The sequence below is a fragment of the Lepidochelys kempii genome, chromosome 11 (assembly GCF_965140265.1).
Source record: "Lepidochelys kempii isolate rLepKem1 chromosome 11, rLepKem1.hap2, whole genome shotgun sequence".
Classification (NCBI taxonomy): Eukaryota; Metazoa; Chordata; order Testudines; family Cheloniidae; genus Lepidochelys; species Lepidochelys kempii.
In genome coordinates this window covers 61,457,056-61,484,385 of record NC_133266.1, presented here as the reverse complement: position 1 = coordinate 61,484,385, position 27,330 = coordinate 61,457,056, and the positions used below count along the sequence as shown (strand labels likewise).

Genomic DNA, 27,330 nt, shown 5'->3' with positions numbered 1-27,330 from the left:
AAAAAAGAGAAAAATCATGCCACACCCCCCGATCCTCATTTCTTCCAAACTTGCATAATATATTCAGACAGAAGTAGCTTATCACGTTTTTTAAATACTTGGCTACACTGCCACCTATAACATCACCCAAAAGTGAGCTATGTAGTAAGGACTATTAAGTTTAACATTATGAGCAAGGAGAACCTTACTAAATGTTAAATAGGTTTCAGAAACCAGTCCTCTTATACAATATCATGACCCCTGGATCTTGCATTATGTGAAGGAGTAAATAATATTTCCTTATTCACCTTCTCCATGCCCTTCATGATTTTGTGGGCCTCTACCATATCCCGCCCCCCTCCCCTTAATTGTCTCTTTTCCAAGCTAAACAGTCCCAGCCTTCTTACTCTCTCCTCATACAGAAGCTATTCCATGCCCCTAATCATTTTTGTTGTCCTTTTAGAATTGGAGAAAGTACAGAATAGATCTTTGACATGAGGTGACCAGAACTGCTTGCAGTATTCAAGATATGGGCATACCATGAATTTATATAGTGGAATTATGATATTTTCTATCTATCCCTGTCCTAACGGTTCCTAACATTGTTAGCTTTTTTGACTGTCACTGCACACTGAGCAGATGTTTCCAGCGAACTATCCATGATAACTCCAAGATCTCTTTCTTGAGTAGTAACAGCTAATTTAGACCCCATAATTTTGTATGCATAGTTGAGATTATGTTTTCCAGTGTGAATTACGGATTCCATGACTTCCTGCAACCTCAGTGCCCAGTGTGGCTGACCCTAGATACACAGGTGGCCCTGGGGACAGCGACACATCGCTGCTTGAGCGGCTCTGCAGCCAGCCACGTCAGCCGCTGCTCTGGCTCCCCTGCAGCTGATGCCGCAGGCTCCCCTTGTGCCCCTCTCTTTCCCCCCCCCCCCAACCACACACACAGCTAGGCCTGCAGGCTTCCCCCCACAGCTCAAGATTCAATCAGGGATATTTATGGTAAGTCATGAACAGGTCATGGGCCATGATTTTTTGTTTCTTGCCCATGACTTTTACTAAATATACCTAAATCGTAGCCTTAATAATCACTATTCCATCAAGTTTCTGTGATGCTTATTATATCAATATCCTCATTCAACACCAGACACTCAAGTTCACCCATCACCTATTGTTCTATTCACAGTGGTTAGTTTAACGGCATTAAAGAGAATTTGAATGAAAGTCATACCTGGTCATATAATATCAAGTGAAAAAGGAAGTACATTTTAGAAGTAACATGCATACAGGCGATGTTCAAAGGATACATATATAGACAGCCTAAAGTAATGTGGAAGAAACCCTACACTCAAATAGTTGGAGAGAAAAAAAAAACAGGGAGGTGAACTGTGAATAGAAGTAACAAAACAACTGCATTTTTTACACACACACAAGAGATAGCATTTTGATTCAACCATTACATCGTCCACAAACTACAAGCCCATTGATCTCCAAAACAGAGGGAAGGAAAAATCCACCTGTGACATGAACCAGAAAGGGTTAAGCAACTTGCAAGCTAAATGACCCAAATTCTATCTTTAAAGACATATTAGAAAAGTATGTAAATGTAATTAGGGCTATATATAGCAAAGCCATGTTAAATAGACTAGACCATTGAAATGTAGACTTGTATTGTTACAGAATTGGAAGAAGATACTGATTGTAGTCCTCTGTGTTTACTTTTACCTTCTTAGATGTTAATCAGATAAACAAACGGAGGGTTTCTATCTGTTACTATATGTATTGATTCAGAGATCAAAAGGGAATACTAACATTTAGATGAAAATTGGGTGTAAAAATTTCACTGTCTATATTTCTCTTTGAAGTTTGTAGTAAACCATCTATGAATTGCTTAATGGATAATTTACCTTATGCTGATGAATTAAACTAGTTACCTGTGTATAAATAGGAAATAGGTGATTCTACTTCAAAGCCACAATGCTTCCGTCATAAATATAAAGGGAAGGGTAACAACCTTCCTGTATGCAGTACTATAAAATCCCTCCTGGCCAGAGGCACAATATCCTTTTACCTGTAAAGGGTTAAGAAGCTCAGGTAACCTGGCTGACACCTGACCAAAAGGACCAATAAGGGGACAAGATACTTTCAAAATGGGGGGGGGATGCACTAGAATTAGTAAGTACTAACAAGGAAATGCGTTAGTTTACTTTTGTTTTAGCTTGCGATTTTCTCTGTGCTGAGAGGAAGGTATGGTCCTGGTTTTCTTCTTGTAACTTTAAAGTTTTGCCTCGAGGGAAATCTTCTGTGTTTTAAATCCGATTGCCCTGTGAGATTAGCTTCCCTTCTAATTTTACAGAAGTGCTTCTTTTACCTTTTCTTTCTTTCTAATAAAGTTCTGTTTCTTTTAAGAGCCTGACTGATTTCTCTATGGTCCTAAGACCCAGGGGTTTGGGTCTGTGATCACTTTGTAACCAATTGGTTAGGACATTATTCTCAAGCCTCTCCAGGAAAGGGGGTATAGGAACTCCAAGTGGTCCTTTCCCTGATTCTTTGTTAAAATCAGTTGGTGGTGGCAGCGTACACTCCAAGGGCAAAGAGTTTGTGCCTTGGGGAAGTTTTACCCTAAGCTAGTAAAAATAAGCTTAGGGGGTCTTTCATGCAGGTCCCCACATCTGTACCCTAGAGTTCAGAGTGGGGAGGGAACCTTAACAGCTTCACCCAAGGAGTGCATGCTATCAACAGACTGCCAGAGAACTATACAAAGAACTCTTGGGCCCTATTCTCAGATCTACTTATACTTTGTCAGGGGAGGTTTGAGTGGCAAGACTGAGATCTCCAGCACCAGTCTGGATCCTCCTGATATTGGACACTGGACTATAACCTACGGAACCTATTCTGAAAGAACTTTTTGCAACTCTAAAACTCACCATCTCTACTATGAAACTAACCTAAAACCTTTATTCATATCTCTATGTATAATGATCTTTTAACCAATGCTCTTTTTTCTTTTTTAATAAATCTTAGTTTAGTTAACAAGAATTTGCTGTAAGCATGTATTTGGGTAAGATCTGAGCTGGTGGGTAATGTGTCCGATCCTTTTGGATTGGTAGACCTTTTATATGATTAACAAGATTTTCAGTAATCCTCATTTTATATGACTTGGCTGTCTGGGTGGGAGCCCAAGGCTGGATTGTTTTAAAGAAACTGTTTTTGGCTTCTGGGTAACCAGTAAGGTGTTGTAAAAGCTGTTATGTTGCTGGACTGGTGAATCCAATTATTAGAAAGAACCTCCAATTTCGGGGATCGTCTTCCCCATTTTTGGGGGTTTGCCCTCATTGGGCAATTTCAGTGTGGCCCTGGAAACCCCGTCACACAGCCATTTTTGCTGGGGTGTTTGTAGCTACAAAGATTACACTGGAAAACGTGATCTGCTCATGCCTACAATACATAAGCTAGGTCTGGAATCAAATCTAGGAAATACGCAAAGTCATGGGATAGAAGACCTCTCAAGATAATGTGTGTGTGCTACTTGGTTTGCTGCCGAAATATGGCTACTGATTGTTAGAGAAACAATTAAATGGCTTCATTCATTCAGCAAGATGACAATCAGAAGATAGAAATCCCCACAATATCTAGTAGAGAAACTACATAAACAAATATGATTTGAAGCGAAAGTAAAATGGTACAATGCAATAGAAGGACAAGCATCTGTTTTTTTCTACCATTTTAGAAGATTAGTTTTCATAATATACTCGAGACATTTGAAGCAAGCAAAATATGTCTGAAACCCAGTTTTTCTACACCATGTACTTCATATAAGCCAAACTTTTATAGAATCACAGGCTTTACCATGACTACAAAATTGTCATGAAAAATCATCACCCCAAAACATTCTACCCACCTGATTTTTACCATGATAAAAAGACACAGAGGAGAGGGAATGGAGGGAAAAAAATCTCTCATTTATCAAAAATAAATAAAGCAGGCCTGGGAGAGTAGAATTTTTACAAGGCCACTTTAACATAGCCATTGAGTTAATGCAGCAGAACTCATTCTCAAGCTCAACAGAACACAAACTAGCAATGGGCGCTCTAGGAATTCATACAAGATTGACTGCATCCATCTCTTAAGAATACCAGTGAGTCACACATTTTTATTGTTTTTTAAATACAAAAAGGCCTTTACACTACAGTTGTCAGCAAACTCAAAAGTCAAAATGAAGGAGTAAAAGGAATAGCAGTCCTCTTGAAAGTTCCAACCATAGAACACTCTTCCTAATGGATATGCCAAAATGAGTCTTCAAAGAAGACCAAGATGAATGAGCAGATTTTTAAAATATTATCAGTTTGCTGTGATTTAGGGTTGACAAACTTGGTTCCAACACACTGGGGCTCTAAAGCGCCTGAGCTCTGCACCTCCCTTTTGTCTTGTTAGCTGCAGGGGTCAAATCGGAAAGAGCAAAAGATGTCTGCAGAATCATAACCTACAGTTTGTCCAAGGTCACACAGGAAAATCATGGCTGACTATACTCACGTCTCCTGAGTCCCAGTTTAGTGACTTGTGCCAGTGTAGACAAGCCCTTTTACAGCGCTGCAACTTTCTCACTCAGGAGTGCGAAAAAACCCTCCCCTGAGTACTGCAAGTTTCAGCGCTGTAAAAATGCCAATGTAGACACCGTAGCTCCCAGCCCTGGTAGCTATTCCCCTTCTGGAGGTGGTGGTGGGCCGTTTTTGGTTTTTGTTTTGGGGTTTGTTTTTTTTGGAGGGGGGGTTGTTTGTCTCTTTGTTTTAAAAATAGCGCTGGGACAGCTCTTCCCCAGCTCTATGCTGCGACTACACAGCGGCTTTAACGTTGCTAGTCAAGACATGCCCTTAACCGCAAGACCATATTTCTTCCCTAATGCTTCCAGGTTTTCCCTCTGAAATCAATGGGATTACTTCGGTGAATAAAGTCAAGTACACACCTAAATGTTTGCTGGACCAGAGTCTTGTCTACACTAGAAACTTACACTGATGCAGCTGCGCTGCTGTAACCCTTATGGTGAAGATGCTCTAAACCCATCAGATTAATAACTCCACCTCTGCAGGAGGCAGTAGCTATGTTGGCAGGAGAAGCTCTCTCGCCGAGATAGCACTCTGTCGGTATAACTATGTCACTCTAGGGCATGAATTATTCATGCCCTGAGCAACATAGTTATACTGAAGTAATTCTGTAGTGTAGACCAGGGCTGTATCTCCAGTTGCATTGGCTTATGTGTGAAAATGGGGATAGCACTATGTCCCAACTTCAAATAGATGTTCGAGGAAAAATTCATTCAATGATTGAGAGACAGATGATGAAGATGAAGAGCATATAAGTACCTAGACAGAAAGGCAGAATTGGCTACTGATGCACAGCAGGAGGAAAGTGAAATAAGTAATACACTATGCAGAGCATTGCTTAAAATTTCCTTACTTCTGTCAGGAGCATTAAAGATGGACTCAGTCAGTGAAAGGAGCTATGTCTGTGGTGCTTTCCAAGGGGTGTCAGAATGCTCCTATTTATGTAACTCATCCAGAGATTAAAGGGAAAAGTTTAATACTTTTACAATGTCAATCCAATTCAAATGATTAATTTTTAACCGGTTTAAAAGGAAGTGGAAGGACAGTCCTATCTTCTCATGCTCTAGAAGAGATCAAGGAAATTGTACCTCTTGAGAAATCAGAGCAATTCTACAGTTGGTCAGCAGAGGAGGGACTAAGCAACACTCACCAATTAACAGGTCTGACCTGCTCTCAATGCCTGCAAAGAGAAGGGATAACCCAACACCTTGCTAGATACTCTAAATGTATAAGGAAGTCGCTAGACACAAACCTGGAACAATTATCAGAGGGGTAGCCATGTTAGTCTGGATCTGTAAAAGCGGCAAAGAGTCCTGTGGCACCTTATAGACTAACAGACGTATTGGAACATAAGCTTTCGTGAATACCCAATTCACCCAGGAAAGCTTATTCTCCAATAAGTCTGTTAGTCTATAAGGTGCCACAGGACTCTTAGCCACTTTTACAAACCTGGAACACTACATCTCAATGTTCTCTTTGATAATCTTTGCACTTCAATAAACACAGCATAATATGGTTCATTCTAATCAGGCCTCATATCTAATGATTTCTTGACCATTTAACATACTTTGTATTTATACGTGGTCAGGCAGATCCGGCCAAGTTTTCCGCCCAGTGCCAAAAGCCATAACTCCATTACCTTTAAAAGGAGATAGAGACAAAAAGGAAAAGACAGAAGCAGGACACATAGTAGCAGCATCAGAAGGAAATAAACAACAGGGCAAAACAACAGGGATTAATAATTATTCCTGCCTTTCCCCACACCATTGTATGATATCCACACCTTTGCTTAAAAGATCCCAAACAAACAAAACAAAAACAAAATAAGACTACCTACACAGTATTTCAGCTGAGAACAATTATTTTTTTCCTCCCCTTTCTCCTTTGCTGTTCCTTACCTCTCACTATAAAGCCTTCCTTATGTGTCTCCACTCAATACATGGGGAGCTCTTTGGAAAAGAGACAGTGTACTCCTTTGGCAAGCCCCATGTAAAAAGATTGAGAGTCACCGCAGACTGTGCTTGCCCAAGGAACTGACCACTTGGTTGGGGTTAAAAGAATTAGGTCGCGCGGTAACTCCCCAACACAGGGTTTTTAAAAAGAGGTAAGTGGCCAAACTATGGATTTGTGGATCAATACGAGCCGCTTGCAAGTTGCTATTCAATCTGCAGCTTTGAGATCTTTCAGAAAGAAAGACAGATGCTCTACTAAATCATACAATAAATAAGCATATATCTTGACATTGAGGAATAAAATGTAATCCTCTGTAGAGGATAAGCAATGGATAAACACACTTTCCTGAGAGTAACTGACAAACAGTATCCTACTCCAAGTAATCATATAGCCAGTCTTTCTGCTCTTTTCCAAACACATGAGGTTTTAAAATAAAATCAAATATTTGAGAGAGATTGACTATTCAAACACAGGTTCAGATAGACGTGGGCATGCAATTCTCACCATGGGAACACCAACTCCCTTTTAACAGGTTTTTTAAAAGATTGAGCTGCATACCAGTTTTTGGTATTCATTTTACAGAAAGATATTTACAAGATGCTAACAACAAAAAACCCCCACCTTGCCGTATTTCAGAAAAAAAAAAATCAGACCAGATGACCAAAATACATATCTAGTATTTAAGCTGAACTACATTACTGTATCATTAACATAAAGGAAAATATTCCAAAGATACACACATCTTACGTAACTGGAAAAATAAACGTTAACGTAGTCACAACTCCAAGAAAACTCCTTCTGCACGTTTCCAAAACATTTCAAATATTTTGTTGCTTTTGCATTCTAAGATTTGTATGCCAAATGAGTTTGGGTTTTGTTTTTGTTTTTTATGTTCACTAATGGTACTGTGAACACTAAATTGGCCAACTTGTGAAGCAGCTAAAAATACCTTGGAAAAAATGGTTATTTATTAGTGTTTACAAGAATAAAAAAAATTTAAATCAGGCAATTCTACTGAAAGAGAGTTAGGACATAGTTCCAAAATTCCAAGTTAATATAATGACAATATCATATGGGACTGTAAACTTGATCTGTTCCTTAAATCTGCCAATACTTCATCACTTCACAGTATAGTAATTAAGAAAGTTACCACTTCCCAAACTCTATTGGGAAGGTTTTGAGTCAGCTGAAATTAAATATGATCAGCAAGTGTACAGTAATATCACCAGCCAATTTTAAAAATACTGTGCACCCAGACCGTCTAATCCCACTACACTTAATCAGAATGGAGGGCTAGTATTATCTCAGCTGGAGTGAATCTGTACAGCTCTACTCAAGTTAATAAAGCCATGCTGATTTACAACAACTGAGATACTGAAAAAGAAGAAGGACACAGGGCTTCAAGTTTACAGTTCTGAAACAAAGAAAAGTCATGTTCTCAACGCCTCACTCCTGTATTCAGAAGCAGTTTGAGGTTATCTAATTTACAACTCTTTGGGCTTGCCTTCAGTCAATCAGCACAACTGGATTTTCAAATATGCAACTGCAGTAGCTGATTCCATCCTCCTTTAAGATACAATTCAGATGCCACTGGGCCAATTAAAAAAAAAAAAAAAATCAAAACTGGGACGATCTAAAGCTCTTTGGGATAATGATACTTACCTTCATTTGAAAAGTGACTCAGTATGTATGGATAAAAAGCTTATATGGAATATTAGCTTCACTATTTTCCTTAATACAGCTATTGCGTGCAGAGAACTTCTTTCCAGTCCACTGTTGTCCATCAGGGCCCAACATGGTCAAGGTTCTCCACATATTTCTACTCTCTAATTATATGTTCCCTACCCCATGTACAACGCACCTACTAAAGCTCTTCGTTTTATGCCGCAGATTGTCATATCCTCTTCCTACACCTGTTCTGAACATGTCAACAATCAAAAACAATGATGCACCATTTTTCCCCTCACTGAGAACAAACATTTGTTCCAGTCTCCCAGCAGGTTCTCAGCAGAATGAGGAGTCCCAAAGCATTTTATTTATAATACTCAAAGTTATTGCCTTCACTTTGGCCAGATAAACTTGGAGGGGGTGAGGAGAGAGCAGGCTGCACTGCGTTCATTAAATGACATGCTGCTTTCAGCAAGACAAAAATATTGGGAACTCCCATTCACATGCACAGGATCTATTGTCTGATCTAGTTCTAGCAATTGTGGAATCCAGATCTCAACTGGATTCACAAAAGCCATGTGCAGGTCTTCCAACACTCAAGCAAGCCTTACATCATGTTTGCTTCACTGAGTCCTCTCAACATTCTGTTCTTTATCTGATGTACGATAATGCCAGCAGTCATTTCTTGAGCAGCATAAATCAGTCTCTCGTGAATCCCTCAAGAAATCCTGGGCATTTTTTTTTTTTAATATTTTAACCCTGAACCACAGTAATAATTTAGTCATCACTTTTGGAATTAATATTTTACACCGCCAATACCCACATTCTCCATTGCTGTCAAGGGGAAATCAAAAGAGAACAACATCTACAGTCTGGACAAAGCCCTCTTTAGGCTTTTGGGGTTCTCCCCACCCTCTTTTATACATAACATAAAAATAAAGTTACAAAGTCAAGCACTCAAAGCTTAGGAAGGTCCAGAATTAAGGTAGACTATACCATAATCAGGTTTGGCAGAATTAGATCTTTTAATTTGATCATTTCAACAGATATCAATGCTTTTTAAGCATTTTTCATTTAAAAATGGATTTTTACTTTATAAATTTTCAGAGTTGTGCAAAATTATGGGGTTTTACAAGTTTTTCAATTTTTATCAAGTTAAATTTTCACAGTTGCAGGAAGTTACAAGAAGGGCAAACAATTATTTAATAACAGTAGACACAGATTCAAAAAGTTAAAGCTTTATAATTGTTAAAACACAAATTGTCAATAGCACGCCAAAATGTACAACAAATATTAAAATAAATTAATTTCTCAAACAGCATTTTTCTTACTTTAAGTTTAGATCATCATCTATGGAAATATTTTTTATCACTTTGTGCATGTGCATATGCATATTTTATTGGAGAGGTCAGTGAACTTTGACTTCACCACTTGCATGCCTATATACACATACACACACCTGACATCGACCAATAAAAATCTAATCTTTCCAAACTTAACCATAAGACATACATACGAAGGGAATATTTTTATAAAATCAAGATGACACTTGTTTTTTTCATATGGAATTATATCAGCTCTCACATGATTAATGAGCAGGACTGGAACCTTCAGATCCAGAGTACATAACTCCATGACTTCAGCTATCAGAGTGACTGATAGCAGTAGTAGATGGGCCCATACACAATGGCAGTCAGTCACAAGAAGGAGGTGAGGACACCGTTTACAAGTGGGATTGACAGCAGAGACTCAGGAATTTTTTGATTTATTCCAGATTCTGAGGTGAGTGTATTCAGCACACACTGCAAATACCCGTGACTTGATGTAGCAAATGTAAAATTAGTGTCCCATTGGTACGCGTACTTTGCTGGCGCCCTTGATGACCTATAACCACAAAATTCTTCTCTGCAGTGGTTTAGCAGTGTGGCTGACTGGGTTCAGTACAGCCCAAAGGACTCACAAGTGCGAGAAGGTAGTAAATCCCGCCACAGAGGGAGGGCCTCTCAATCCCTATTGGTTGCTGGGTGGACTCTGAGTCTGCCTTGGCTCCCCCTCCCTACCAGGGACAGTGTGCCTCTCCCTGAGCTGCCAGCAGACAGAGTCCCAGGAACTTCTGTAATCTCCTTGGAGGTTACAGAAGTATTCCCCTATATGCTCAAGCCTATCCTAAACTATAGTAGTGAGACACATGTAACGTGAATGTCAAAGAAGATAAATACCTTTCATCTCCATGCTGGACCTTTCCCCACTCACATTTGTAGAAGTCATCTCCAGTCTTCTACGTGTGATATTTTAATAAAAAACTTTAATTTTAACTTTAACTTATGCATTGCCTTTTATACCCCTCATCTGTATAAAGTAGTCTGACAGAAAAATAAGTCTGAAAATAAGTTAATATTTAATGTTTTACATTCCCAAAGAGAAGAACAAAAATCCATGTCAACCAAGAGGTGGATTTTTGCATTTAAATCTCTGGAGGTGGGGGTAAGGGGAGAGGTAGAGTATGGGTATATGGAGTAAAAAAGTTGTATGAAAACTGACAGCCTCCTAGTGACATTAAAAGTTTTGAAGAAGCCACCACTGAACCAGAGAACATTTATGAACTGGTTCATGAAATAAAGTGAAGCGTATTCCGACATGGATGTTTGTGTAAGCAGAGTCAGGGTAGAGCTCATCCTGACATCTGATGGCGAGTCATGGTGGGTTGTGGAAAAGAACTTCAGGGGCTGATCTCATTTGCATTGGCACACCCACCCTGCCTAGATGGTCACTTTGGCTGCTGTAAGGAGACCCAGTTTCTCTGTTATTGGGGCAAGAATAAGCTGTTATTAACCTGATTATATGAATCAAGGACAGTGGAACTGTACTTGGCCTTTTGTTATGATGGAGGGACTCACCATCAACTAAGCAGCACTAGCTAGGCAAGGATCATGGGTTCCAAAACCCAGTGAATGGAGAGAGGCTGGGGACAGGTATTAATACTTGGTGGCATAGGCCCCCTGGTGAGGGCCTTACATGCTAGTTGCACTTCCTCCTCTCTCCACTGTGGAATATCAGAGCTAATTTTGATTCCTTTAGGAGTCTAATTACCGGCTGCTGAGCTGAATTCACTTTGGGCTAATGGTGCACCAGCACTGAGGCTCCCCTACTACAGGCTGAAATCACAAAAGAGCTAAGCTTCCTAAGAGCTGAAATCACTGAGTGTTGTGTTAAGTAGTGGGGGAGCCTGAAGATATATGGTGGAGCAGTTTGTGGGACGGCTGGCAGAGCGGAGCAGAGTGGCTCTTGGAGCACAGCAGTTTGCAGGATGGCTGGAGCAGCTCATTGGGGCGGCTGGCAGAGCGGAGCCCCATGGAGAGGTGGGGCAATCAGCTCTGGACCACATAAGGTGCCCCTTAACCACCCCCACCCGCCCCATCTCCACCCAGGTTGGATAAACTCTGCAGATAAACTTTCAAACTCTGGGGCTGCCCTGACCAGGGACAGACTTTTGGGTCGTTGGACTTTTGGGGCTTTGGGTGATTTTGGGTTGCTGGACTCAAGAACCCAAGGGAAAGGACACGCCCCAATTTGCTTGGGGTGGGTTTTTTGCTCATGGGTTGTGTTATGAATCCTGTTGGTGGTGTTTCCCCAACATAATGCCACCGTGTTTCTCTCTGTTATTAAAAGGCTTTTTGCTACATTCCAACTCTGTGCTTGCGAGCGGGGAAGTATTGCCTCTTGGAGGCGCCCAGCAGGGGTGGTATATATTTGTCCCAGGTCACTGGGTGGGGGCTCGAGCCGGTTTTGCATTGTGTATTGGAATGGAACTAGATACTGAACCCGGCCCTTGTTGCTGCCAACTCTCACAGGCAGAAGGGTTATATTTGCATGGCAGGATATAAAGATTCCTACTTCAGGAAAAACTGTGGACAACAACTTTAGGGACCTTTTAATACAGACATGCGGCTATTTTCATGTACTTTTTAAAAAACAAAACAAAACCAAACAGGAAATCAGGATTTCAAGATGACCCTCTGACAAAAGCTGCTATATGCTCAAAACACAAAATTCTACTTTCTGATCCTATGACGACGTTTGAAGGTCAAGATCTGGCCCTGAAAGTTTAATAAGAAAAATGAGAAGCAATTATGGAAGAGGTAAGTGAAATATTTGCATTCACTGGCTTTTTCCATGGATAACCCTGTAATCATGTACATATAAAAGCCGAGCCAGAAGGGATCTCTCAACAGTAAGGTTATTGTTGAGCAATATTATACTAATAGCAAACAGAATCATCACTAACCTTTGGAAACACAATATTAACATCAGATACCAAGTATTTCAAATTAACCAAAAAGTTAACACTACTTTGGAGAACTAGGTTTTTAATTATTTTTTTAAGTACAAGATGGAGCAATAATAATCTAATTCACAAGTTGGGTTTCTATATTTGAACAAAATTTCCACCTAGGTTGCTGCTTCACTTCTTTAAGTCTACTTGGATAGGTTATAATTGGGACAGTCATTAAGACAACAAGTTTTTGACCACATAAACCTTTCCAAAACATACATACATATAAAAATACTAAGAACTCGTTACTACAGACAGAATACAAGATGAGAGGCAATCAATATTGTGATGACATTTATAGTGATGTAAAAAACGTCATCTGCATGAACACCCATACATATCAAATAATTTGTGCAAAAATGCATGTAAAGTAAGTCTTAAGAAGCTTGTCTTTTAAGGTGACTGCTGCATCAGATGAAATTCAGTTTCCTGGCAGAGCACTTCCCCTACGGCCCCAGTCATTCTCCCCCTGACAGGTAAACTCCACAAACAGCTTTTCTTGTTTAAGCTAGTGGTTTGCACTGGTACAGCTACACTGATGACTGAAACAGAGGCCAACAAGTGTAGAGAAGGCCTTAGTTTGTCACCCCGTTTCACGTGGCTATACATGTTCCTTTGCTTTAATCTCCTTGCACTGATTTTACCAAGAGCACCACACTTGCTAGAGTAGTGGTTCTCATCCAAGGGTACAAGTGCCCCTGGTAGTACACAGTGGTCTTCCAGGGATTACATCAACTCATCTAAAATATATGCCTAGTTTTACAACAGACTATATAAAAAGCACTAGTGAAGTCAGTATAAACCTAAAGTTTCACACACATGCATAAAAGAATCTCAAGCTTCATTCTAACATCAAACTTTCTATACTCTCTTTTCCCACGCACTGTTAACTAGAATCAATCACATTTTCACCCAGACAGGGCACTAGTATAATTTGTTGTTAAGCATGAGTTAACAACATCATGACTGAATATGGCAAAATTTTACAGGATGGCAGTGACGCACTACAACAGACAGTTTAAGAAAAACAATGATACAAACCAATCTCATGTCTCCAATAGAACTAACTTCCCAAACCTGAGAAGAGAGCTCCTAAGTTTCCTCACGAACCCCAACCTCTCAGCTAGCAGAAGAATATTCTGCTACAAACAACATCTAGTTGCTTCCTATTGTTCTAGTTTCCCTATTGATCAGCCAAACAGTTAATCTCTTAATACACAATGCATAAAAGGTTTCATTTCAACCCAGAAAAATGGAAGACACTTATAATCACCACAGCATTCACATCTGAATGACAGCTAAACATAAAGGAGCATCAAGCATGCAGCCATCTGGAAACAAATGTATTCTTTCGCATTATCTGTTCTCAAACCTTTAAGACAAAGGGACAGAGGCTGGCCCAAGACTCGCATTTAGTAAGATGCTCATTTCAAATCCATTGTCATTAATAAACATTGTCAAACCTGCAATAAAAAGGATAATAAGCTATCAGATTCTTCTACCTTCTTTGAATTCTAAGGGACTTGCTTGTTTTAACGGAGAAAAATCAGTAAATGAGAGATCCCTGAAGTTGAAGGATGTTGTCCCAAAAATTACATAGGAGAAAAACTTTGAAGTGGATTGCAATCAAATAAGCCTTTTGCCAGCTTTGTGTACCTATTATGGAATAATTTCCCCTGTCTATCAATAGGATATTTCCAGCAGAGTTCAAATTCTTCTAGCGCTTACAAGCACAGGTTCTGCTCTCATCTCTTGTTGCCTATTTAGCAAAGTTAATGTTGGACAGAGTGGACAGTCCTGATAAGAAAAGCCAATTTTAAGTCAAAACTGGGGATAAAATTTTCAAAATGTGACTGATTTTATTTCTGGGATATTTATGCAAAGGTTGGTTTCTGTCTGTGTCTAACACAACTATTAGCCTGCGGACCACAGGTTGAAAACCACTGCTCTATGTCTAAGATTTCTAAAGGGGTCTGGCACCTCCATTTTAAATTTTTTTTTTTTTTTTTTAAAGGAGTCCACAAATGAAAAAAGGTTGAAAACCATTGATGCAGATGAACATTCTGTACCTCAAAGTAGCACCCTGAAACCCCCATATTCACCACTGTCATATGATATGCTTTTTACAATCCATGCCTTGTGAGTTATTTCAAAAGTCTGTCAGTTGAACCTTAATAGCCTCTTGAAATCTATGCACTCTCTTTGTATGTGAAGTTATGAATTCTTTTGCTATATGTGTTACTAAAATATGTTGCGAGACTGGGAGACGCCCACAGCCGGCCTTTCAATAGCGACAAAGGAGCAACTATCACTGGCCAGACAGGCTTTGATGGCCCATCAAGAAGAATCCAATATCTCAGAGACTCCTTGGAGAGGGCACGTACGCAATGAGAGCTGCTTAGGACCCCATGTCACAGCAAGAATCTTTCTAGCAGTTGGTAGAAAGTATAAAAGAGGGGCAGTGACATCGTCACTTGGCCTCTCTCCTCCTCCATCTCAATACCTGGAAGATCTGGAAGACAAAGACTTTGAACTAGGGAGTTCAGTCCCAGGCTGGGAAGGGAATTCAGCTTGTGTACTGAAAACCGTGAGCTGTCTGTCACGTGTATTGATGGCTTGCGACTTTTCTATTCTAGTTTCATAAAGCCTGCAACTCTTAGGAAATTTTCCTTTTGTATGTCAGAGATTTGAGCACATTCTGAGCAACTTCTCCAGAAACTTATTAGGACCAAGAAAAAAAAAATTAAATTGGCAGCAACTTGGACTTCTCAAAAGGCCATAATTAAATGGGAGTTGCACATCTCTCTCCTTTAGGCTACTTCAAGAAATCCCAGCCATTCTTTCTACCTTCACACGAGATACAAGGAGACCAATGGAAAGTAACCTTTCAGAAAGGGACCATTTCCTGAAAGTAGCTTATCTGGTTTCCGATTTTCTGTGTTTTGGGTAGGACAGTAGGGGTAAAAAATTATTTAGCCTGATATTTAAGAAAGTCGCCGAATGTTTTACAATAGTCAGTGATAAGGTCCTCTTGCTTTCAAGAGACAATTATTGAGGGGGAAAAACATGCTGATGAGCATATCAACCAGATATCAGAATATTGCTATATCTATCCCAAAAAACTACCAAAATTACCACCACTTTTGTGGTCATGCTCAGTTGGGTGACTAACCTAAAAGAAAAGGTTACCACAGGTCATGAGTCCTCAAGGCAAAATGTAAAGTGTTATTTGGTGGGTCGAATTTAAAAAAAAAAAAAAAAAAACATTTTTATTTAAAATACTTTTTTTAAAAATAAATGTTTGTCATAAATTTGAGAAGCACTGAGCTAGAGGAATTAAAATTTGAAATGAACACCTAAACTTACTGTAATATTTAAAACTGTTTAGGTAAATAAAAAAAAACTGGCTTCATCAGTGAGTCCCCCTCAAATTTCAGTAAGTTAAAGGGTCCTAATTTTTTTTTTTTAAATTACAAACAGAATCAGGGAGAAAAACATCTAACTTCTGAGGTCAACTCAACCTTTACAAATATGTCACACTGGCACGTACTTCATTAAGTCATTATTTTCACTTTACAAATAGTAGACATTCTGAATTGGTCAGTACACCCACCACTCTGAAGAGTTCCATTAGTCAACACCTCACATAGAAAAACAAATGATTTATTTCCCTCCATAAACAGCAGTGGCATAGCTACTCAAAAACAAACAAAGTCCTTTAGGCTGCAATCCAACAGACTTGGAGCAAGTATTCCACCACTGAAGTTCTGACTCACCTGCAGACAACCACAATCAGCCATTTAAAATCATAATAACCTGCAAAGACAACCTTTCATAAAGGGGCAAAGGAAGGAGAAACCTAGATGCGAGTCTGTTGTTGCTTGTAAATATCATTTGCAGTCAAGCAGATCGCATTTTTTGGTCTTAAAAATTTGATGACATTTTACTTTATTAATTAAAAATAAAGGTCTATTCAGCAACAGCTGCTACCATTATCCTTGGGAAGCCAAAGAACAACTGGTTTAGACTTCAAAGCACAGGAGTATCACAGGGTGCAATATTAAGTGAGGTTTTGTATGGTAGTGCCACCACATGAACAGACATCACTTCTAATGCAAGTACTGATGATGGTGCAGAAATGATAGTTTTATCTTAGATAAGAGCAAAGACGGATCATAAGATCAGACTTTGCAGTAGTTTACCTGTGTAAGGCACAATCACCAGAGGTATCTAAGGAAAAATTATATACATTTATGGAAAAAAAAAAGTCTTACTTTTTGGGGGAAGGGGGGGCCCTAAAGAAGGATGCATGATGCAGAAGTCCCTTCGAATCCAATCACTGGTTTTTACTATTGTAAATTCTCCTTTCCTCACAGTTAAAGTAACTTTGTATGAAAAGTTAGCCACCGGCCTAGGTGCTGGAACTAGGGGTGCTCCTGCACCCCCTGGCTTGACGTTGTTTCCATCATATAGAGGGTTTACAGTTCAGTTCAATGGCTCTCAGCACACACCCCACATACAAACTGTGCCAGCACCAGTGGCAAAAGGTTCCACAGAGAGCAACCAGAAAAGTGTGCATGCCCAAGAAGAGGAAAGAATGATACACGGACATGATACCTGGATAAGTAGTACTGTACAGACTGACTTTCAAAGACTCGCTCCCTGAAGGAATTTCCTTTCTTTAGTGAATTTATGGATCTGAGTGTTCACTAGCATTCAAAAATTTGTTTCTCATCATCAAGATGTTCAAGTCTAACCGTACTTGATTTTAAAAAGCTGTCTTGAAATAGGAAAAGGTTATTGAGCCTTTCTATTTATAAGGGCAGGAGTGTAAGTATGAAAACAGCTGAAAACAGCTTTTGCATTGTATCGATTGCTATAGCCCTTTGGCACCATTATTTTAAGGGTAAAAGACAGACAGACATTTTAATTGATACTGGAGGATATTTTAGATAAGACAGGTGTTTATACCAAAACCTGCAGTTCTTATGGCATCAGACTGATTAGGAAAGCCTGAAGAATGCTGTGCTCCATGTGGAAGGACGTCTGTTGGTTTAACAGCAGGATGCAAGGCCCAGCACAGTATGGTGCAATTCAATTGCTGCACCATACAGAACAAATATGGGGGAAAGCATATTTCATAGAAAGTACAAACTATTATTGGCAAGTAACTTTAGCCACTTTTTCCAAGAGTTGTTTGGCATTTTATGCAATATCAATAGGACACATACTGCCTGTCACTGTCAACTGCTTGTTAGAAATCATGTTAAACTGATATTCTATACAAGCAAAAACATTCCCCCTTTGTGGGAAATAAGTGTTTCGATCAATTTATTTCAATTCCATTCTTTGCCAGAAGCTTTTTTGAAGATGATAAAGCAAGTAATCAGTGGAGAGTGTGTGCACATTGATTTGGAAGAAGTGAATGGATAATAGAAATTTTGCCCGCTAATTGTCTCTCTGTATCTTCTGTAAATCAATTGAGACTAGATTGGTTTCTACTGCTGTTTACCCAAATGAAGGGTGAATTGCAACCTATCAGCATGTACTACTTTATGAAGCCCTCTAATAGATATTGAAAATGGAGTTCTAGAAGGAAGCTTAGTATTCTAGTCGAGCTCTCAAACACTTCAGACAACTCTTAACACTTTGAATTTGATAAACAAGATTTAATGTATAGATCCTAGAATTATCATGTATGTAGCATACACATTTATAGTATTTCCAGGGTGGGTCACTCTGAATGGACATACTGCATTTTAATCAATTTCATCCATCTCTACTTCTTTGATAGATTACCTGATGCCTGTATGTTTTAAGCAAGGCACTCAATATTAACTTAAGCCAATAACCTGTTCTCTCTGTTTACTAATCAAACCTGAAAAGTGCAAGATCTTTTATTTTTTAAGTTAAAGTAAAGAAAACCCTACAGAACAACATCTTGTATGTTGTATGACAAGTTTGATTTTCAGCACAAAGGCAGTTTTTCTAGCCAACTTATAAACACCTATGATAGGCAGGTAAGGAACAGGAAAAAAGCCTTAACCGTATATCAGCATTAATGGGAGTGACGAAGGGCATCAGGAACCATTATTGCTATTCCATAAACTGTTGCACAGAAAAAATGTTTAAGTTTTAGCTATAACTTTGCAAATTGACAGTTATCAGACTAATCAAAATGCAGACTTTATGCAAAATTGAGGACGGAATACCTCTGACATTAAATGGCTAAAATGTCTCCTCTGCCTCCCCCCAGCCCCCAAAAAATTATGCATTGGAATGATGTCCTAGAGCAATTAGAAACAATAGTTCTGGTAACATCTTATCAAAGAGATAAATTAAATTATGAGGAAATTAAAGGAATACACTAGGATATGGAAGCAATTTTAAAATTGTATAAAAAAATATACTGTTAGCCCTAGATCAAAAGCATCTTTGTTCCTATGAAACCATCATCTAAAGAAATTCCCACACAAATGTGTTGTTTAAATACCAAAGCCAGTGTTTTTAAACAGTCAAGAAAGATTTACTATCTTAACTATGATGCTAGTCTAAATACAAAGCATTGAAGAAGTTCCAGCAATTGTGCTTATCAATGGGTTCGTCTTTACTAGCACTCAAACAAAAAAAATGAAGAACAAAACCATTGGTCACAGAAAAAGCTAATGTCAACATGAAATAATCTTCCAAATGGCTAATTTGTGCCTCAGTTCAACCAATCCTACATGCGTGTTAAAAAGATTCAAAAAAGGAGGCCACAGAAGGTTATATTCCCCACTATTACTGGCAATAGCAATACCATTGTCAAGTTACCCCTGTATGAACTCCTGTTTAATACTGAGGTTAGTGAAATAATATGGTTTTTTCTCCCCTTAATTATCTGGAAGAGGACTTCTCATCCTATACTTGTCAAGCAGTCACCCATAATAACATGAGAAATCTAATATATCAAATTATACTCCAGTTTATTAGTGCGCTATCATAATGAGCAAACTTGAATGCTGAACAGCTTAATTATGATTTTCACATACAAAAATATATATCAAAGTCCCAAAGACAAATTAGAAACTTGATAATGAACTGCAGTTAATAAGAGGACAAGAGAACGTTAATATAGATATGGCGATGAAAAATTTAAAAACAAAATCTGAGTGTTTAAAACCAGAGCTTGGAAATATGTAAATTATTCCTGATGTAGAAAGCAGATTGTGGATAAGTACAAATGGCATTAAAATGTAAAAAGAATGAACAATTTTAGGGCACATAATCTACCTGGTCATGGAAGAGCCCACAAAAGCTAAAACCTACTTCTGGAAGTGGAAACAAGCAGTACAAATACTATCATTAATATTCTGTCTCTATTATACATGTCACATAACCGCCTTCTACTTTGCTCATAAATTAAAAACAACACTTGAACAAACAGAAGAGTGGGCAAAACACCGTTTATTTTCTACGTTTTGACATCTTCCTCAGTATCTGTGGAAACCTGGACTGTTTTTGCAAGTCAGATACTGACTTTTGGTTCAAAATATTTTTTTTAAAGCTTCTGTTTTTAAAGAAACTGCAAAAGAACATTTAGTACTCCTTCTGCTGGCTGCTTAGCAGCAGCCACATACTGTTCCAAAAGCTGTGATTGTCATGTTATGGGGCAGGCATGAGAACATAGGTTTATGAAGTTACAACAGAGAGAAATATTTTATTAGCAAAAAATTGAAGGTGACTTAGATAGTCAGCCTATAACATTAACCCTCTAAATACCTTTGAGCACAATGCTGACAATACACAAATAATTTAATAAACACTATTTCCTGTCCAATCAGAGATGTATGACCATTGTATTGCCTTCATATAGTGTCACTGATATCCAGTTTGGTAGTCAAGGAGTTTACCACTACTACTGTTGAACAAATTAGTGTTTTCGGTATAGTTTCTAATCAGTGGGGACCTATATCACAAAACCATAACTGACACTCTAGTAGGCTTTCCAAGGACGGAAGCCACGTATTCAGTTGGCACAGCAATTTAGTTACCCTCTGAAGTGGTCCCGCCAAGTGAACCATCCAATGGTTAAAAACTGATCCCAGATTTGAGAAGCGGATTATGGACACAGTCCATCTTTGTTTTGATGACAGAACATAAATGTTTCTATCTTGGAGGACTGATATGCATTCAAACAGAATATGATCATATCTACATGCAAGGCTCTTCCCTTTTGCATACTTGCCTGTTCTTTTATGAAAGTGAGAAAGTTTAAAGGAATGCTGTAAATTTTGTTTCAAAGGGAGATAAAGTAAATGTCACTTTATCTAGAAGAAGGGCTGTTGTACATTGCATTCTCCAGGCTCACTGCTGTTCCTTGCTGCTGAACATCCATGAGAACAAAAACTCATCATTTTTTAAGTTTTTAAAATACCATTGAAAGTCTGACTTAAAGTTAACAAGACAAAAAAAATTTATAGTTAAAGTTTCAATGTCCAGCCTTAACTAACGGATTGCCTTCACCGCAAAATTAACTCAAGTCATAATTCAAGCATTGCCCCTAACTTCAATTCCTTCCTTCCCTCTAATTCAAGTGCACTGGGTTTTTAACTCAAGTAGGCTGGCACCAAAGTGGGAATTGGCTAAAACTCAAGTGAGCATAGCGCATCAGCTGCTAACGCCAACACTCTGCAGTCCAGACACAGGCTAACAGAACTCAAATGTTTGGAGTGCTTACGGTACCTTCCTAGAATTCCCCCTGTGCCCTGAAAAGATAGACAAATTCTCCCCCAACTCGTTGGGAAAGAATTCAGAAACTGACTTGGGTTACTGTTAGAGGTAGGCAAATAACAGATTTTCCATTTGCTGGCAATTCGGGGGCGGCGGGGAAGAGATAATTATTTAGGGTCAAACTAAACATTTCATTTAGATTTTGACCATTTTAAGTGTTAGAGTAATTTTATCTGAAACGTGAATATCCTGAAACAAAAAATTCACTTTGCATCAGAATTAAAAACATTTGAATTTTAAAAAAGTGCCAAAACACATTTAGATTTTTTTTAAGGTGCTGTTTTTTGTCTGGGGTTTTTTTTGTTTGTTTGTTTTTTGTTATAAAGTAAAACACTTCAGCAAATTTGTCACAAATTTGCAAAATGTTTCAGTCAGATACATGCTTTGGTATGAAAAAAAAGTCCAAAAGAATTTCACTCAGTTTTACTTACCATGATGATATTTACCCTTAGAAGTCTTAGCACTGCAAACAAGCGCAAACAGCACCAGCATGGACACAGCAACTCAAGCGTTATTTTGCAGTGTGGCCTCTCTCACTGGAGCTTGACTAACTCAAGAGAGGTAACTCAAGTTAGCTGTGCAATGAATACATATCCTAAGATCGTAGAAATATCTAAACAAAGAGTAGCTAAGTAAGAGATGGTATGAACGCAGCAAGAAAGATTATGTGGAGCTATTAGTCCTACTGCGTATAACTACACATAGGAAACCTTAATTTACACACTACAAAACAATAACAAAAGCAGATAATGACTTTTACTGAAGATTTGTTTACTTGAGAGGTAAATATTGAGTGAGATGAAGCAAAAATAGACGTCTTCTCAGAACAATAAATCTTGATTCTCAAGAAAACGAGTACTAGAATTCTTATTCTCTCCCCTGCTCCCACCACTCCCCCAATCTCTCACACACACTTTTTTTTTTTTCCAAAAATATCTGGAATTCTCTCCTTCATGAACATAACATTCCTAAGTAGAATAGCCTTTTTTAACTGATATTTTCATGGAGAGAATTTACCTCTATGTTTTATGCAGAATTTAATGTCCAGAAAAGTTCTTTTTAACCTCTGATGAGTCAATCGGGATGTAGAGCAAGAGGTTTGACCATTTAAAATTGCACCGATTTATTGGGAATTCGGTCCCAATAGTTGACCTTCATGCACAACAATGAAAAATTGTCTTATTGCATGACTTTTCAGCTGATAAATAAAATAATTCTGACTTAACAGTAACTGTTAATGAGCCTTTATGGTCAAATCTTGCCATGAGTCTGCCATGTGATTAGTCCAAGTTTGTTATAAAATGCAGCAAGCTATAGCAAGTAAAGTGCCTCCAAGATTTTCAGCTATTTTATTTGTAAAATCATTTTGAAGTGGAATAGCTATCCATTTACTGTATAATTTTGGCCCTATCACAAATATTATAAAACCATAGTTTAACAAGGAGCTGAATTCTTGAGACCATTATGAATTTGACTAATATTATACAAAATAAAAAGAATACTACTCCCACACCCTCAGCTTTATCAAAGGCTAGAATTCCATCAACTGAATATGGCAAGATAAGAAACAAATGCAAAGTTCAAGTTCTCTGTTTAGATCAGTAGAACCCCCAAGATGGAATTAAAACCTTATGTACATATTATGAGTATTGTAACTATGGCATCACAGTACATTTATATAAATAAAATAGAAATAAAAATTCTTCTCTAAGTCTGTCCTATCCAACTCTCTTCCTTCCCAAACTTCTCATTCTGAAACTTTGGTACATTCCCTTCCTGGGTCCACTTTCCTCCTCCCCTATCCCATCACTACATCCGGCCCTTTTCTCATCCCAATTTCCCAACTTGACATTATACATTTTAAACTATTTACACCCAGTAATCATATAAAAAGCAGTTTTCAAGTATTATCACTATTATTCTATACTCTAACTTCAGTCCAAATAAAGTGATCTAAACATTCTAAATACATATTTTTTAAACTTAAGTCAGTAAACATCTTTAATAACAAACCTATTAGAAATTCATATGTATAATATACCCATACTTTACAGCAGATTTCAGGTAGTGACTAGTGGTACAGAGTCCCAGTATATATCCAGTTTTTACTAATGTTAATATCTGTAAGTGTATTAATTACTTTTTTTAAATTGGGAACAAAGTGATAACAGGCCTAATCCACCCATGTTAGACAATGAACAAACAAAAGCACAGGGCCACTAGAATTGTTAGTGAATTCAAGATACTGTATAATTAAACAAGCCAAAATACAACAGTAATGATTCTTTAGAATTCTTCTAATAGTACAACCTCCAATGACAGTTAGCTAAATAAACTGAAGTTACCTAATATTTTGCATTAAGGTGTAAGATAGCCAATAAGATTTGCCAGAAACCAGCTATTCAAAGAAGTGCATAGAAATTTTACTGTGCAACTCAAGGTGAACTAGAAAAGGCACACACCAAAATCTCAGCCACTGAATTAGAGATTTAAATCCAAATCTGCTCAGTATTTACTGTTTGAGCCTCTTATGTTGTTTTCTTTTGATTTTTCCATTATGTGTATTAACTGTAGTTTCAAATTACTCACCAGAGTTTTAAAATAAACTGGGCTTGTGCCCTTTTTGGTTTCCTTATGATGTATAAAGAGAGCCTGAAAAGTTTAAGAGATGAGAAGTGTGAGAACAGATTCTGCTTCGTTTTCTCTTAGAAATATCAAGAATGCAATGTCTGGTTTTCCCCAAGACTGGCTGAAGAACCTACTGGATGTTTCAGAGGTATATAGTGTCAGTTCTCACACCTTAATATAAGGGGGTAGAGGTGTTGAATCGTTAACAAAAAAATTCCTTTTCTTGAAACATTACTTAACTATATACAGTGTTGTTATAGCCATGCTGGTCCCAGGATACTAGAGAGATAGAGTTCTGTGTAAGCTCGAAAGCTTGTCTCTCTCACCCCAACAGAAGTTGGTCCAATACAAGATATCACCTCATCCACCTTGTCTCACTTGATTAACTAGTTAGGTATTAACAAACAAAACAATGTGACAGTCTGGCTAAAAATTCCTTTCCACTCAGTTGTTCAGCCTTCATTCTGAACACTTGTTCCACTCAGTTGTTCAGCCTTCATTAATTCTCCAGCCACGACAGCAAGACTTCTAGACTAGCCAGGATATGCAGTTCTAGAATAAGGTTTTTTCCCCGCTTGTTTCTTTTGGTCCTTCTTTACACACCTGCAAAATTTGGCTTGTGCTCTCTCTGCGGTCACCTTAAAGCTTTCCTCATTAGTTGTTCAGATGGCTCAGCACTTTAGTCCAAACTTCACTGCCATAAGGAGAGAGCTGAATTCAATATTTTTTTTTTTTAAAAGTTTACCAAGGCCAAAAGTCATTTTGCTTCTTATAAAACCTCAGCAAAGTGTATGCATATTTGGACAGTTTGAAGCATCCTGATGGCCCACAGCCTAAATAATATTTGCTAATTTCCATAACACTATTATGACAATATTTAATCCTCAGCTGATTCAGTTTACAGTAGTGATATACACACACAGAGACAGTGTACCAGTATGGAGAGAAAGAATATAGTACTGTTTTATACAGTATCTCACTTAGGAAAGTATTTTACATGATAGGCAAAGCACTACAGGCGCTTGTGTAGGGAAACATGGAAGTCACTGTAACTACCACAGTTAATACAGATTTGTACAGTAAGAAAGTTAGCACTTCAGCAGACGTTTTCATACATTAATATTCAAAACACTCTTGTGAAGGGATGGTAAATATTATAATCCCATTTTTACACGAGAAAAACAAAGGCAGAGAAGTCATATGATTTGCCCAAAGTCACAGAATGAGTCAGCAACAGAGATAATCAAGTCTCATGGGTTGCCCTTTAGCACTCAGATCTCCTTCACTCTCTGAAGATCCAATCCTGCAAGCCCTTACTCATGTGAGCAGTCTCAATGAAGTAACAAACTATTCATCTGAATAAGTGTTTGCAAAATCAGGTCTTTGAACAGAAACTATTAATCAGTACCATACTGAACTGATTCACTGGCCAGTCCTACTATTTTTAATTGCAACCAGACCCAGGTAAAAGAAGCCTTGATCAACATTCATCTGAAAAGTGGCACCTCTATTCATGCGGTGTCCCTAGGATCATAAGGTCTGAACCAAAGTCCAACCATACTATGTCGACTTTATTGTAGATATATAAGTTATGTTTGTGGCACAGCATCCGTAGCACAGCATACAACCTAAAATACAAGAAACTTTACACATTTCAAGGAAGCCACTGTAACAAAAGGGAACACATTTTTAGCTTGTCTATATCAACTGTTCATGCAACTTTTTGGCAGAGTTGTTCACAACACTAGTCCACCAAGCTCTGACTTCTAGTCCTTATTTATTACAATAACTACTGAACCCCAACTTCTATTTCAAAATAGAGTAGTTCTGTTCTTCAGCGACTGTGCTGCATCTCATTCTGGACCTGCAGATTCAGCATCCCACTGGTATCCACCTACTATTTCAGCTGTGAAGTCACCAACTGCAAAATTTACACCTTAAAAAAAACAACAGCCTTATACTTGGGGTACTAATAAGATATATACATTACAGGTACATAGAGGCGCCTCTATAAACAGACCGTCTGGTTTAAAGGTGCCCTGTTCTTAAGTGATCTTGGTGTGAAGTGGATATGGTGAGTTTTTATCTTCCTTACCTTTTCTTTGGTTTTGAGGAATCTCTGAAGAGCCTGCTGGGTCAAGTCTCTGACACGGAGCCGCCCATCCTTACAGGGGACCACAATCCCCGTCTTCCCAAACGAAACAGTCACTTTCATCTCAGCCACTCACCCCAACCGCTCATTAAAACAAGGGTGACAAAGAGCAGGCCGAGGAGCAGGAGGTGGGAAGCGCGTCCCTGAAACCGTGGGGCAGGAAGTCACAACACACCTCCAGACAAGCCCAGCCCCCCCGGGCAAGGGCGCGAGTCCCGCTGTCAGGAGCAGGTGCCTGGCCCAGGCTCTGGGGGGTGAGGGCCCCACGGCGGCCCCGGGGGCAGGGCGAGGAGAGGGCCACTAACCACACCCCCGGCCTCCCTGGGGCGCTCAGGACAAGGGCACAGCGGGCACCGGGGAACCCAGCCGGAGGCCCCAGGCGCGAACGGGGGCCGGCCCCAGGCGCGGAGTCTCTCGCCGGGGGCTGGGAAGGGCCCTGGCAGGCGGCTCTCTCCGGCGCGGCCCCCGCTTGGCTCTCAAGGGAAGCCCGGGCCGAGCTCGGGGATGCGGCGGCCGCGGCTCTTCCGCATGCCGGGGCGGCTCCTACCGGCGGCCCCCGGCCCCCGCGCGCGCTCGGTGCCGCCGCCGCCGCCGCCCGGGCCGCCGCCGCGCCCCGGAGCCGTGAGGGGAAAACTTTGTGCCGGCTCCTGCGCTCGCAGCTGGGCCTGGCCCGCGCGCCCGGCTCCGGCTCTTAAAGGGGCCGCAGCGACTGGCTGCAGGGCCTGCGGCACCACGGCAACCGGGTCCCCGGCGCGGGTCAGACACAGTACACCTCACACACACACACTCACACACACACCCCGCATAGCTACACCTCACATACCCCCCCCCCGCACAGATCACACACAGCTACACCTCACACACACCCACCCCCGCACAGCTACACCTCACACCCCCCGCCGCCCCCCGCACAGCTATACCTCACACCCCCCGCACAGATCACACACAGCTACACCTCACATACCCCCCCCCGCACAGATCACACACAGCTACACCTCACACACACCCACCCCCGCACAGCTACACCTCACACCCCCCGCCGCCCCCCGCACAGCTATACCTCACACCCCCCGCACAGATCACACACAGCTACACCTCACATACCCCCCCCCGCACAGATCACACACAGCTACACCTCACATACCCCCCCCCGCACAGATCACACACAGCTACACCTCACATACCCCCCCGCACAGATCACACACAGCTACACCTCACATACCCCCCCGCACAGAT

General features: G+C 39.7%; 1 protein-coding gene across 10 annotated transcripts in view; it reads right to left on the bottom strand.

Moving 5' to 3' along the window:
• Positions 1-26,689, bottom strand: part of PARD3B (par-3 family cell polarity regulator beta) — a 602,621-nt gene extending 575,932 nt beyond the window's left edge. For all 10 annotated transcript variants that reach the window (XM_073306519.1, XM_073306526.1, XM_073306522.1 and 7 more), the window contains exon 1: positions 26,038-26,689. In XM_073306519.1, the coding sequence (XP_073162620.1) occupies positions 26,038-26,157 (120 nt within the window). In that variant the 5' untranslated portion in view covers positions 26,158-26,689. The remainder of the gene's footprint in view (positions 1-26,037) is intronic.
• Positions 26,690-27,330: the final 641 nt, after the last annotated feature.